General features: G+C 42.4%; 1 protein-coding gene across 3 annotated transcripts in view; it reads right to left on the bottom strand.

Annotated features, from left to right (window-relative positions):
* The window catches only part of PTPRG (protein tyrosine phosphatase receptor type G), a 739,476-nt gene that overhangs the window by 141,414 nt on the left and 583,810 nt on the right, over positions 1-14,252 (bottom strand). For all 3 annotated transcript variants that reach the window (XM_027121285.1, XM_027121284.1, XM_027121286.1), the window contains exon 8: positions 7,058-7,250. In XM_027121285.1, the coding sequence (XP_026977086.1) occupies positions 7,058-7,250 (193 nt within the window). The remainder of the gene's footprint in view (positions 1-7,057; positions 7,251-14,252) is intronic.

The following is a 14,252-nucleotide window of genomic DNA, read 5'->3' as shown; positions in this document are numbered from 1 at the left end:
ATATGAACTACAGCACAGATGTGCAGAAGTAAATGACTGGCGTGGAATTTGAGTCCAGGTTTGCTTGACTCCAAAGTCTATATTCTTACCCCTTGCCCCTTATATTGTCTCCCCGTTCATTCATTTAATGAACAATGACCGTAGACCTACTATATTTTAGGTACTGTGTTAGGTCCTGTTGATTCAAGGATGCACAATATCTTTAGCCTAGGAGGCCCCAACATCCACATTAAGTGGGTGCACTGACCCTCCCAGGGACTAACCCTGTGAGCAAGACCTCAGTAACCTCTGCCCCGAGGACCCAAGATAACCTGCCCAAAGCAAGCCAAGCAGATAAAGACAGAGACCAGTGATGCCTTTCAGGAAGATAAACTTGATCTTTAGGAAGAGCACCCAATTGCCTCAAGGACTTTTACAGTGCCTTCATTCACAGAAAGATAATAATAAAACTGTGTCGCTCAAGCCACCTGATGACATTTAAAACAGAGACCACCTCTTATGGATTCATACGGAAGCTTGGCAGTCCCTTGGAAAAGAGAAAGAATGCTGTGTTTGGACAGAAGAGGATCTCAGTTGACGTCTCAGCTCTACCGTTTCCTGGCTGAGAGGCTCTGGATGACCGACCACCTGTTCTCTCTGAATCTCAGACCACTCATCTGTTAAAGAGAAACAGTAACACTGCATTTCTCTCTCTGCTCACCCCCACCCATCCTCCATCCCAAGTGTTAGTAAATCTCAGAGGCTCTGTTACAAAATCCATCCCCGACGGATCACTTCTACATCCACCAGGATCACCCTCATCCAGCCACTGTCATCCTGCCGGGAATATTTCCATCAGCCTCCTGCGGGTCTTACAGATTCCACCCCAGGTCCTCTGCAAACATTCTTCACATAACAGTCAGAGTGATGGGTCTAAAAACCTGTTCAGATGGTCCCATAGCCCTGCTTAGACTCCTCCAAAGGCCACTGTCATAAGAACACAGTCTTAACGCCTTACCAAGAAAAGTCTTCTGAGACTTCACCCTCGCGGGTTCCCATGCCTCAGGGCCTTTGCAAAAGGACCTTTCCCTCTCAGAAGTTTGCAGGGCTGGCTCCTTACCCAGACCAGCCCACCCTCTCCAGGGGAGCTCTCTTCCCCTTGGCCTCACCATGTCTGCCACTCTTAGCAAACCACCTGATTTGATCTGCAGAACAACACTGAAGAGCTTAATCACTGACCGCTTTCTTTCTTTCTTCCCCCTAAAACTTAAGCTCCGTAAGAGACTCCTCTCCCTTGTTCAGCTTTATTTCTAGTGCCTAAAACTTGTTCATAGTAGATGCTCAACAAATATTTGACAAATGGAAAGTGCATCCTGGCAGAGGTTGTTCTGAGGATTAAATAAACCGTATATGCACGGAAAAGGCTAGCATAGCACCTGGCCCATGAAAACCCCTATGTAGCCTTTTTTTTTTTTTTTTTTTTAGCGGTACACGGGCCTCTCACTGTTGTGGCCTCTCCCGTTGCGGAGCACAGGCTCCGGACGCGCGGGCTCAGCGGCCATGGCTCACGAGCCCAGCCGCTCCGCGGCATGTGGGATCTTCCCGGACCGGGGCACGAACCCGTATCCCCTGCATCGGCAGGCGGACTCTCAACCGCTGCGCCACCAGGGAATCCCCCCTATGTAGCCTTTTTAAGCATAGGTGTACCAGGCACAGCTCCTAGAGAAAGCACTTCAATGTAGATGAAGATGCCTGACATGGGAAAAGAAACTCACTGGCTGGAAAACATGAGCCCAAAGTAGTTAATGCTATGTTAAATGTCTATGAAATATCAACTTTATGTCAACCAATCAAAGGCAACTTACACCAACTCTCTATCTATTTACATAAAATTAGTCATCACGGGATATCTGAGCCTGTAAAAATGTTTGATAGAACATGGCATGCCCTTTAAAAGCATGAGCACCCAGGATGTTGGAGAGTCTTACAAAAAAACAGCCCTACTTTTTGCTTGCTTTCTTAATCACTCCCAAGGTTAAAAATTAATAGCTAGTAATAGTTATTTTTAAAAGAAGGAGGTCAAAACCACTCCATGGCGGCTGCATTAAAAATGTGATTTCCTTAGCACTTTTCTGTGTTGGAAGTTACTACAAGTACCAAGCTAACTTTCTGGAAGAGTTTCTGGGAGGGCAGCTGCCTATAAAGGAATTAAATGTTCCATATCAGAGGTTCTTTTATTAAGATAAAGTAATTCAAGCTCGTTAATGTGGTGAGTGAACATGATTAAACTGAAAATAGAACAACATTAATATTTTCTCCCAAAATAGCAGAAAACCATGATTTCAATGTCAAACTCCTTTTAAAAGCAATCGTGGATTTACTTCTTTGTTTGCTAATTTGGGTGGAAAATGTGATGGTCTTTCTCGATGTGTTCCGATTTAAAATAGGCTAGTTATTTAGGCGTTCTCACACACTGGTACATGCCCTTAAAAACTGCTTTTAACCAAGACAGGAAGCAATCTTTAGCACTGAAAATGCAGCTAACAAAGAGATCCGTCCATCAGCAAAAACAAAAACCATTCTCAAAAACCACAGCGTTGGCTTAGGGGACTGGAGAGGACAAAGGCCACCCACTGTCCTCTTGATTTCCTTTGCTTTTATTACATTATACAGTGTCACTTTAATTAAGCCATCAAATCAAATTATCAGATCAAGTGGTTTTGATTCCACTGTGGTTTGAACAGGTTTCGTTAAATTAATAAACCATATGTTTCATGTTGTTGGAAGGGAAGTTATTTTTCTCTGTTCACTGTTCCAAAAGTCTTCACAATAGACAGTATTCAGCACTTAATCACCGAAATGCTCTTCCATGTGCCCGGGATGTGTTGCAGAATAACTAAAATGACAGCGCATTAAATCCCAAAGTCTGTCTAAGTTATTTACCAACAAAGGGCAGAGTGGTGAATTGGATGTCGAACAATCTACCAAGCCTAAATATTGTTTCCATTTACTGGAAACTGAAGCTTTATATTTTTTTACGGATGACATCCATTATAGATCTTTCTTCGGCAACAATACAATGTTAAGGTGACTTTTCCCCCTTTCTTTTGGTGTCGTACGTGGCGATGCATCTCATGCTTGGAACTGAATGGCTTGATTCTGTTTTCTCTATTCTAGTATGTCTGATCATCCTGACAGAAGGGCAGGGTGGGGGCACATCAACTCAAGCATCCCCTGCTGTGCTGCTCAATGAACACTAGTCAGTGATCACAGCCAGGGAACAACGGAAGTGGGGCTCAGTCTACAGAGGCTCCACTTATACTTCTGGAGTGGAAGATGAAGTGGTCTTAAGGTGGATTGGTCAGTGAATGGTTACCAAGTTAATAAACCTCTAATTGGTCCTAGGATCTTGTAGTGTCATGGAAAAGCAGAACCGACCGATGGACACTTCCACAGTCACGGCCGCTGTGAAAATACCTTCAAACAAGCCTCAGATGGGGTTCCACCACCTTAATTTGAGCCATTCCCTAGAGCAGGGGTCAGTACACTATGGTCCCCAGGCTAAATCTGGACTGCCACCTATTTTTACAAATAAAGTTTTATTAGAAGACATTTTCTATACCTACTTATTTATATATTGTCTACGGCTGCCTTCACGCTACAGTGGCAGAGCTGAGTAGTTGCAACAAGAGATCACATGACCCAATACCTGGTCCTTAGCCAGAAAAGCTTACTGATGCCTGCCCTACGTAATTAATTAATTCTTCTTTCTTCTGTGACAATAGCCCAATAAATGCACAGCTCTATGCTCAACATCGTGGCTCTCTCAGGCACCAAAAGCTTCCAATAATGATCAGCTAGAGCATGCCAATCAGACAGGGTTTGTTCTTTTGGAATCACCTGAAGATTACAGAATACCACCCTTCCTTTTCTAATACCTTTTTTGCATATGCCTGGAGAAGACAAAGGGACTCTTCTTTTATACTGGCTCTTTTCTACTCAGATCTCGAAGGTCAATCATCTAAGCACACCGGGCTGCCTGATGACTGCCAGCATCTGTGGCTGGCTTTCAGCCTTTGGTGCCATGGAATGACCTGAGTTTTCTTGGGGAATACAAGGAGGAGCATTTGGTCACATGGACCATGGTTTTACGAAATTTAAAACAAATACGAACATCATTTAAAAACAAATAGGGACATCATTAGTCATTAGGGAAGTGCACATCAAAACTACAAAGAGATACTATTTCGTACCTAGTAGGATGGCTAAAATAAAAAAGATGTGTAACAAGTGTCGGCGAGGATATGGAGAAATCAGAACCCTCTGATGATGCCGATGGGAACGTACACTGGTACAGCTGCTTTGGGAAAAGTCTGGCAGTTCTTAAAAAATGTAAACAAAGAGTTGCCCTATGACTCAGCAATTCTACTCCTGGGTTTATATTCACGAGAAATGAAAACACATGTCCACACAAAAATGTGAACACGAACGTTCATAGCAGCAATATTCGTAAGAGCCAGAAACTGGAATCTATCAATTGATAAACGGATAAACAAAATGCGGTCTATCCATACAATGATATCTTATTTGGCCATAAAATGGCATGGAATTCGATACATGCTTAAATGTGGATGAACCTTGAGAAGATGATGCTAAAGGAAAGAAGCCAGAGACAAAAAGCCATATATTGTACAATTCCATTTATATGAAATCTCCGCAACAGGCAAATCCGTAGAGACAGAAAGTACGTTAGTGGTTGCCTAGAGCTGGGAAAGAAGGAGCGACAGGAGAAAGAGGAGTGACTGCTAATGAGTCTGGAATTTCTTTTGGGGGGGTGACAAAAATGTTCTGAAGTGGGTAGTAGTGATGAGTACACACTTTTGTGAATATAAAAAACCACTGAAGCGGACACTCTAAAAGAATGGACTTTATGGTATGTGAATTAAATCTCAATAAAGCTGTTATGGAAAAAAACAAATAGGGATACTATTTAGCAATAAAAAGAAACGAGCTACTGATCCATGCTACAGCATGTATAAATCTTAAAATCCTCTGTCAAGTGGAAGACAAGAGCAAATCAGAGGTGGCCTGGAACTGAGGTTAGGAGAAAGAACTGATTGCAGGTGGGCGTGAAGGAACTTACTGGGATGATGAAAGTGTTCTAAAAGTGGATGTGGTGATGGCTGTACGACTATAAATTTATTGAAAATTATTCAATTGTACATTCACAACAACTGAACTTTATGGTATGTAAATGAGGCCTTTAAAAAATGTTAAAAAAATAGAAAACGATCTTACAGTGCTGGCAGAAGTGTAGAGCGGTCCATATAGTCATGTTGGGAAACTGTTCAGCAGTATCTAACCAGATCTGAAAATATGTGTGTCCTCTAGGCTGTAGTCATTTTGCTGCTGGGTGCATACCCAACAGAGATCTGTCCACATACTCATTAAGAGCCATGTGCAAGAACTTTCATGATTACCAAAACATGAAAATAATCCATATATTCATGTATATTGAAATGGATAAATAAATTCAGGTGCTGGCATACAATGAAATTCAACCGTAAGAAGGAACAAACTACAGCTGCGTGTAATACCACAGATAACTCTCCAAGCCCGTGTAAAGCAAAAGAAGCGAGACACAGAAGAGGACTTACAGACTGATTCCATTTATATGAAATTGACCAGGAGGCAAGGCTAATTCACGGTCACAGTTACCCCTGGGAAAGGATAGTGTCTAGGAGTGAAGGAAAGGAAGTGCTTCTGGGAAGCAAGTGATATCAGTTTCTTGATCTGGGTGTTTGTTACTCAAGTATATTCAGTTTGTGAAAATTAATCAAGTTGCGTGCATATTACGTGTGCACTTTTCTGTATGTGACACTCCAATAGTAGGTTTAAAAAAGAAAGAGGAGTGCATCTACATCTCTCTCTGTGTCTAGAAAGATCACAGAACATTTTAGTATCCACCCATCTTAAGAGTCAGCAATGGACACACCATGATCATTGTAACCTTGTAAAATGAAGAACCAATTCTCTCTATCTAAGGATGGGTCCATGGCTCTGCTCAAATTCAGAGAAAGCCCATTCAGTGGAAGATCCTGGCCACTCTGACAACTTAATGCAATGAAAACCAGTATCCTCTCCAACTTCCTTAGGTAAGAAGGGCTATGCATCCTCTCTGTACAACTGATGTATCATATGTTCAGTCCACTTATTAGGAAAGAACTTTGTAATTGTCGTAACGTCAGCAATTCTGAGCTACCAGATATTATACTCACTCGTGATATAAATTCCTCATCTGGGACTTCCCTGGTGGCACAGTGGTTAAGAATCCGCCTGCCAATGCGGGGGACACGGATTCGATCCCTGGTCTGGGAAGATCCCACATGCCGCGGAGCAACTAAGCCCGTGCGCCACAACTACTGAAGCCCGTGCACCTAGAGCCTGTGAGCCACAACTACTGAGCCCACGTGCCACAACTACCGAAGCCTGGGAGCCACAACAAGAGAAGCCACCGCAATGAGAAGCCTGCGTGCTGCAACGAAGAGTAGCCCCCGCTCGCCACAGCAACAAAGACCCAATGCAGCCAAAAATAAAATAAACTAAAAAAAAAAAAAAAAAAGAGGCCATGTGATGTCTGGTGGGGGTGGAGAGCTGGAGGGAGACTTCTTGGCTGGTATGGAAGTTAGTAAGAAAGCTGCAGATTGGGGTGTTGGGAGCAAGTCTGAGGTCCTGATGTTTGAGCTCAGAGACAAACACCTGATCACGACAGGGAAACAGTTAAAAAGTGAGACACCAGAAAGCTTTAAGACATCAACTAGTTGGGGTTGATGCTACAAAGTTAAATTACAGAGAGAAGGAATAATGTGTTACTAGTCAAAAGGGCGATTCTGAAAGTATCTAACTGAAGTTATTCCCACAAATGCTTCTACTTATCATCCAGACAAGTCACTTTGAGCACAGAAACGTGCTTTTAACGGCATGTTCCAATTCTTGGCCGGTTCTGAACACCTTTTCATTTAAAGTAACTTATGATCAGGAATCTTCCTCTGGGCAAGGGCACTTAATCCAAAGGTACCTTTAGAGGCTTCTGTCCCCAGTGGGTTTTCTAAGAAGTCTGTCATGTCGTGGTTCCAGGCATCACGGACGGCAGACTTGGACACCACCCTGTCGTTCAGGCCCTGCTGTGGCCGAAAGTTATTTCTCAGATACTCCACTGACTTGACGTGGTCTTGCTGCTCCGTGGTGAAGATGGAATAAAAAGCCTCGAGCTGAACAGAGAACCAGAGAAAAGGAGAAAAAAGAACATCGGTTAGAAAGCTATGGGGTCCAAAGCCAATAGGGGTGACAAGAACACAAGATGGCAGGAAGTGCCCGACAAAGCCGCGTGGGACAAACCCAGCAGGACACAGGCTTCCTGCTGGAATCACTGCCAATGGGCCTATCTGGCTGCGGTTTCTGTCCTGCCAGCTAACCAGGAAAACACTTCACTTGAGGGTATATAGAACTTTCGCAGTTTGTGTCTCAGACAAGAGGCCCAGTCTTTCTGCAGCAGCCTCACTGCCCCCCCACCCCCCAGCAAGATCTTCAGTATTACAGGAAGCAGCATAGAGTTATAGTGAAACTGGCAGCTTCTAGAGCCAGACTTCTCGCGTGGGAATTCTGACTCCATGGCTCAAGCACTCTGTGACGCTGAGAAAGTTGCTTAACTTCTCTGAGCCTCAATTCTTCCTCAATAAAACGGTGAGAATTACAGCAGCATCGACCCGATAGGGTTTGGGTCAGCATTAAATGAGACCATCCATGTACAGTGTTTAAAACGGTTCCTAAAGCGTAAGAACTCAGTAAACATTTGCGATTTAATTCTTACTAAGCATCTTCCTACACACTAGGGATCCAGTTCAGCAGTTGCTGTCACAAAGTTGCCAAACCCATGGTGTGCAGGTTAAACTGCCCAAGTTCAACATTTACCAGATGGGTCATTAGAGCCAAAGTATTCAAGCTTTCTGTAACTCAAGTTTCCTCATCTGTAAAACAGATACAATACTAGTACTGCCTATCTTAAGGTTGTTGAAAAGATAAAATCTATGTGGCAGCCAGTAAGCCCTTAGTAAAGATTAGCTGCTATCATCATTGTTATTATCAGGAAACATTTCCCATAAGACTACTGTCCAAACTTTTATGGAAAAGCAAAGAAAAAAAAAAAATCAGCACTCCAGGATCATATTTTTATTATCAAAAAGGATTCTTTGCAGCCTTCAACATTTTGCTTACTCGGGGGTTGGGGGGGGAAGGGTCATTCTATTATAAAAGAGGAAGAGAGCAGGGGCCGAGTGACAGCGATTTGTTCTCAATGGATCACAAAGTTATTCTTGTCACCAAAGAAATGGAGTGTAACGTAAAATGCCCAGCCACCAAAAATACCAACTCCTTGAGCTGGGGGAAGAAAATGAAATAAAGGAGAGAGAAACTGAACTTTTTCTGGCCCATCTGGCTCCTTGAATGCCAAATCAGAAGGCTTTCTGCAGGAGAGAATTACAAGGTGGGATGGTGTTAGAAAAACACTTCCCAAGCAGGCGTGGAGTGGCTGCCCTAAACTTCTGGGATCAGGAGGTGGCTAACGTCAACGGATAAGATAACAAGAGAATTAAGACCTGGAGTTCTTGAAGCCTGGAACTAACCCCTGTGTTTCTCCAACAGCCTCAGAGAATGACACAGGGAATGACCAGCTTCCAGTCTGACACGCCCTCTCTTTGCATGAGAAGGCAATGAATTTACATAGCCAAGAAAAATCACTTAAGTATATGAATGCACTTATCATTCCACCTCCCCTCCAATTCTCCTGCACAAGGAAAGTGATAATACACCATGAAGCCTTTTCTGCTTTTCCATCAAGGTAATAGGAGCAGGGTGGTCTCTCAACCAGCCTGAAAGCAAAAGTAGCCCGTTATTTCCCTATTATTCTAATTTTCTACAATTCATGTAACTTCTCTTCTAACAACTCACATCGTTGCTATTTAGAATTTGCCTTTCTTCCCATTCTTCCTTCTGATGTTCCCTGTTTATTTATAATGAAGGGAGAAAGGCAATAAAAGCAGAAAAACTAAGAAAACTGGGCTGTTTACTCTGTCCAAAGGTGACCCACTCAGATGAAAATAACTGGAGGTGCTGAAAGGAAAAATCAACTCAACCTAGCAAGGTGTACTCACTGGATAGGACTACCAAAATCAGAACTGAATGCCTCCAAAAATGAGAGAAGATTTCAATACTTCCTCAGAGAAAAGAACTTCTGAAAATTACATGAAAGGGATTAACAAAGACCCTCTGGAGACAGTCTAGGGAAAGACCAACCAAAATGATTAAAGGGATGGAGGGTAAATCCTGTGTGGAAAGGTTAAAGGAAGTGGAATTGTTTATTAGTGTGAAGAAAAGGCGAGTAAGGAGTAATTTGATTAAAGGCCCATGTATGTGAAAGATGCTGACCAGCTCTTCTCCGTGTCCAGAGAAGGCCAAATAAGAGGAAACTGGTTAAAATGAAAGCCTTAGAGACATGAGTTGAATAGAGGGAGGAATTCCTTAACTTTCAGGGTGATTTTTTTAGAAAAATGGACTGGGCTGCCACACATAGCAAGTTAAGACCAGAAATTTTCTGGAAGAGACTAGCCATCTGTCCTGAAATACTTTCATCTCTGAGATGCCAGGAAAGGATGGCCTGGGAGACCCTCAGCAATGTGACTCGAAGGTTTGTTTATTCTCTCAAATACTTGCTTCTTTCACAGCTAGCATTTAGTTCTCCTAAAAAGTTTATTTCTGATCCTCAGGAAAGAATTAGTCATATAAATGTAAAAAGAGGTAGGTTCTGAATTTAACACAAAAATGCTTTCGCTTAAATTGCTCTTACAGCTTAATGACACGCTATGGCTGAAAAGCTCATTCACATCCTTGTCATTAACTCAACTTGCCCGAAGATTTCAAAGGAAGTATGTGATGGTTCTGAGAGTGAACTGATGACCTGGGTGATATTACACTGTCCCCTGGATCATAGCTTCCGTTGACAGTCTCATAAAAGAGGAAAAAGGAGGACAAGCTTAGTAGACTCATCAAACGTCCTTTGGTAGGTCGGCAGCATTTACTAAAACTCCGTCATTCCTCTGAATTGAATGAAAATTGCCAGTGGCCTCTCCTGTTGGTAACTGGCATGCTTGGCCACTGAGTGGAAACTTCCATGATCCCCGGATTGGCAAGGGGAGCCTATATACTTTTCACTTTGGCAGGTGATCAGCAATCATCTGGGCCAGAGGTTGTCCCTTGGTCCTTACCCTTGCCTCGAGACCCAAACTCGCCCAAGGTGAACCTGGCCACCACGCAGACCTCCACTTGGCTGGATTCCGTGGGATGCCATTTACAGAGCAGATGACAATAGGAAGGTGCCTCTGACAGCAGTGCCACGTGGCAGCCCCGTGTGACGCTGGAGTCATAGAACAAACTTCAAAGCTGTGTCTCTCTGGCCTCTGATGGGGTCACACTTTTGGTGTGTCATCTCTTTGACTCTTCCAGATCTAGTTAATATCCACACAGTGAACCTTCAAAAACGTACATGAGATCACAGCACACACCTCTGTTTAATACCTTTCAACAGCCTCCCATTCTTACCGTGGAATCCTAATGTTCTGGCCTGTGCCTTACTCTCCAAATACAAAACACTTCCACTCACTACCTGGGTTACAAACGCTGTTTTTAAACTCTACTTGCTAAATGTGTGACCTCAAAGTATTTACTGTTTCTGTGGTTTTCTTACATGTATAATGGAGCTAACATCATTACCCACCTCACGTGGTTTTGGTTACTACTATTTTTTTTTTTTTTTTGCGGTATGCAGGTCTCTCACTGTTGTGGCCTCTCCCGTTGCAGAGCACAGGCCCCGGACGCGCAGGCTCAGCGGCCATGGCTCACGGGCCCAGCCGCTCCGCGGCATGTGGGATCTTCCCGGACCGGGGCACGAACCCGTGTCCCCTGCATCGGCAGGCGGACTCTCAACCACTGCGCCACCAGGGAAGCCCTGGTTACTACTATTGACTGAGCTACTACAGATCAAGTGTTTGGAATAATTCCTGATGCACCAAAGGTGCCCAATAAGTATTACCTTCATTACCGTCGTTATTGTTATTATCTTATGAGGAATGTGGTAACTATGCGTGCTAAGCTTACAACTATAAGAAGCTCTGCGGCTTCGCCTTCCTTTTCTTCTTTATAATATATATGCATATTCACAATGTACAGTATACATGTATAATGTGTCTATGTATCTGTATAAGGCATATTGCACCTTCCAGTGTCTATTTATCAAACCCATTATGGGCCAGGTACAAGCACTTCATAAACATTGTTTTGGTTTCTAACGTGTTCTCAGCTCAAAATAATAACATTAAAGTAACATTGTTAATATTATTATAGCACTAACACTACCAACTAATATTTACTGAGCATTGATTATGCACGAGGCAAGGTGCCAAGAACGTTATATGCTTTCTCTTACTTAATCCTCATAGAAATCCGGTAACGCTGGTGGTATTATTCTTATTCTTATCGACGGACAAGGAACTTGGGCTGAGGGACATTACGTCACTTGCCCAAGATCACACAGGAACTGAGAGGTAAAGTGAGGATTAGAAGCCTGGGTCCGTGTGACTCTGTTTTGCATGCTTTCAGTCACTTCACGCCACATGCATAACAGGCCCTGAGCATTATTCACTGAGAGAGCAACACGGTAGCAGAAGAACTGAATCTGATGATAGAAGTCCCAAAACAATTCCTCTTAGCTGACCTCCAAAGTCCCTAGCATGCAGGACACCCACTACTGCCATTTCACTACTGGCGATATAAACTTGTTTGCATTTTTCCACACTCTGGAAAGAAACAGCCTGTGGCCCAACACAGGAAGAACTGGGAACCATGAACAAGATGGCAGGTGCGAGGAGAAAATGGAATCCACCTCCCCAAACCAGCACGTTTCTTCATCTTATTCTTTTCCAGGTGCAGGTAATAAACACACTTGGATTTATCTTTACCTTAATATAACTAATGAAGTCTTTATCATTTAGTGAAAATTAATGAAAGTTTTTATTTCTATAATATTTAATTGGCTTTTTAACTTTTGAAGTGAATATGTAAAACATTTCTTTCTTTTATCCCTGCTTGGGGAGCTGTAATTGCATTTTAACTGGTGCTGTTTCAAGACCAGTTTTAACCTTGAATTGCAAATGTGTTGGCTGGAAGTGTATATAAATCATTTCAACTTAGTTTTTATTGTAAAAATATTACAGAGGATAATTAGTTTTTAATCTGTCAGTTTGAATCAAAGAAAAGTTGAAATCTACTCATGCCGTTTGTGTGTAGCAAGAGCTCTGGTCCATAAGATGTGGGGAGGGGACCATCATGGCTGAAGGGGGCAATGAGAGAATATCAAAAGTAATATAATTATGAACCGTTAAAAGGCTGATGTGCACAATATTTGATAGGATGGATACAGAATGGCAATTAAACAAAACCAGAGTCCATTATATGAATAATAATAAACTCCAGGGTAAACATTACGGACTGTAACGTCACACCTAAGGTAATGGACCTGAGTTTTGTCATACATTTGAGACGTGATGGGTCAGGCCTTGTTTGTGGTATCTCTTGAACACTTCCTGTGGTGCCAGGCACTAGTCTAAGCATTCTACACACATTCCGTCATTTAATCTCTATAATGACTCCATATAGTAGGTATTGTTATCATTTCCATTTTACAGATGAAAGCTGAGACACAGAGTAGCAGAGTAGCTGAGTAATCTGCATGAAGAAGGCAGCCAAGAATGGAACAACTTGGCTCCATATGGAACATGGTCTTAATTCAAAAGAGTTGCTCTACTCTTCACGACAGAGACAACAATGGTTAAAAAAAAGTCATGCACCTTAAAGATCCCACACAAAATATATTAGAATACATGAATTTAGCAAAGTACTAGGATACAAGATTAATATACAGAAATCTGTGGTATTTCTTTACACTAACAATGAAATACCAGAAAGAGAAAGAAAAAAGAATCTCTTTCAAAACTGCATCAAGGGCTTCCCTGGTGGCACAGTGGTTGAGAGTCTGCCTCCCGATGCAGGGGACACGGGTTCGTGCCCCGGTCCGGGAAGATCCCACATGCCACGGAGCGGCTGGGCCCGTGAGCCATGGCCATTGAGCCTGCGCGTCCGGAACCTGTGCTCCGCAACAGGAGAGGCCACAACAGCGAGAGGCCCACATACCGTAAAAAAAAAAAAAAAAAAAGCCTGCATCAAAATAACATAAAATACCTAGGAATAAACCTAACCAAGGAGGTGAAAGACCTATATGCTGAGAACTATAAGACACTGAGAAAGGAAAGTGAAGATGATCCAAAGAAATGAAAAGATATCCCATGCTCTTCGATTGGAAGAAGTAATGTTGAAAAATGGCCATATTACCCAAAGCAATCTACAGATTTAATGTGATCCCTATCAAATTATCCATGACATTTTTCATAGAACTAGAACAAATAATCCTAAAATTTACATGGAACTACACAAGAACATGAATTGCCAAAGCAATCCTGAGGAAAAAGAGCAAAGCTGGAGGCATAACCCTCCCAGACCTCATCAATACTACAAAGCTACAGTAATCACAACAGTGTGGTACTGGCACAAAAACAGATGTATGGATCAATGGAACAGAACAGAGAGACCAGAAATAAACCCACACGCCTGTGGTCAATTAATCTACAACCAAGGCAGCAAAAATATACAATGGGGAAAAGACAGTCTCTTTTGCAAGTGGTGTTGGGAAAGCTGGTCAGCTGCATGTAAATCAATGAAGTTAAAACACACCCTCACACCATACACAAAAATAAACTCAAAATGGTTTAAAGACCTAAATATAAGACATGACACCATAAAACTCCTGGAAGGTAAAACAGGCAAAGCATTTTCAGACATAAATTGTAGCATGTTTTCTTAGATCAGTTTCCCAAGGCAAAAGCAATAAAAGCAAAAATAAATGAAACCAAATCAAACTAAAAAGTTTTTGCACAGCAAAGGAAGCCATCAACAAAACAAAAAGACAACCTACGGAATGGTAGAAAACGTCTGCAATTGATGCACCTGACAACAGGTTAATTTCCAAAATATACAAACAGCTCATACAACTCAATATCAAAAAAACAAGCAACCCAATCAAAAAATGGGCAGGAGACCTAAACAGACAT

This window comes from Aethalodelphis obliquidens, unplaced genomic scaffold (genome assembly GCF_003676395.1).
Source record: "Aethalodelphis obliquidens isolate GAN/ISIS:26980383/991018 unplaced genomic scaffold, ASM367639v1 scaffold22, whole genome shotgun sequence".
NCBI lineage: Eukaryota > Metazoa > Chordata > Mammalia > Artiodactyla > Delphinidae > Aethalodelphis > Aethalodelphis obliquidens.
Note: the sequence above shows the minus strand (reverse complement) of the source record. Positions and strands in the feature narration are given on the sequence as shown.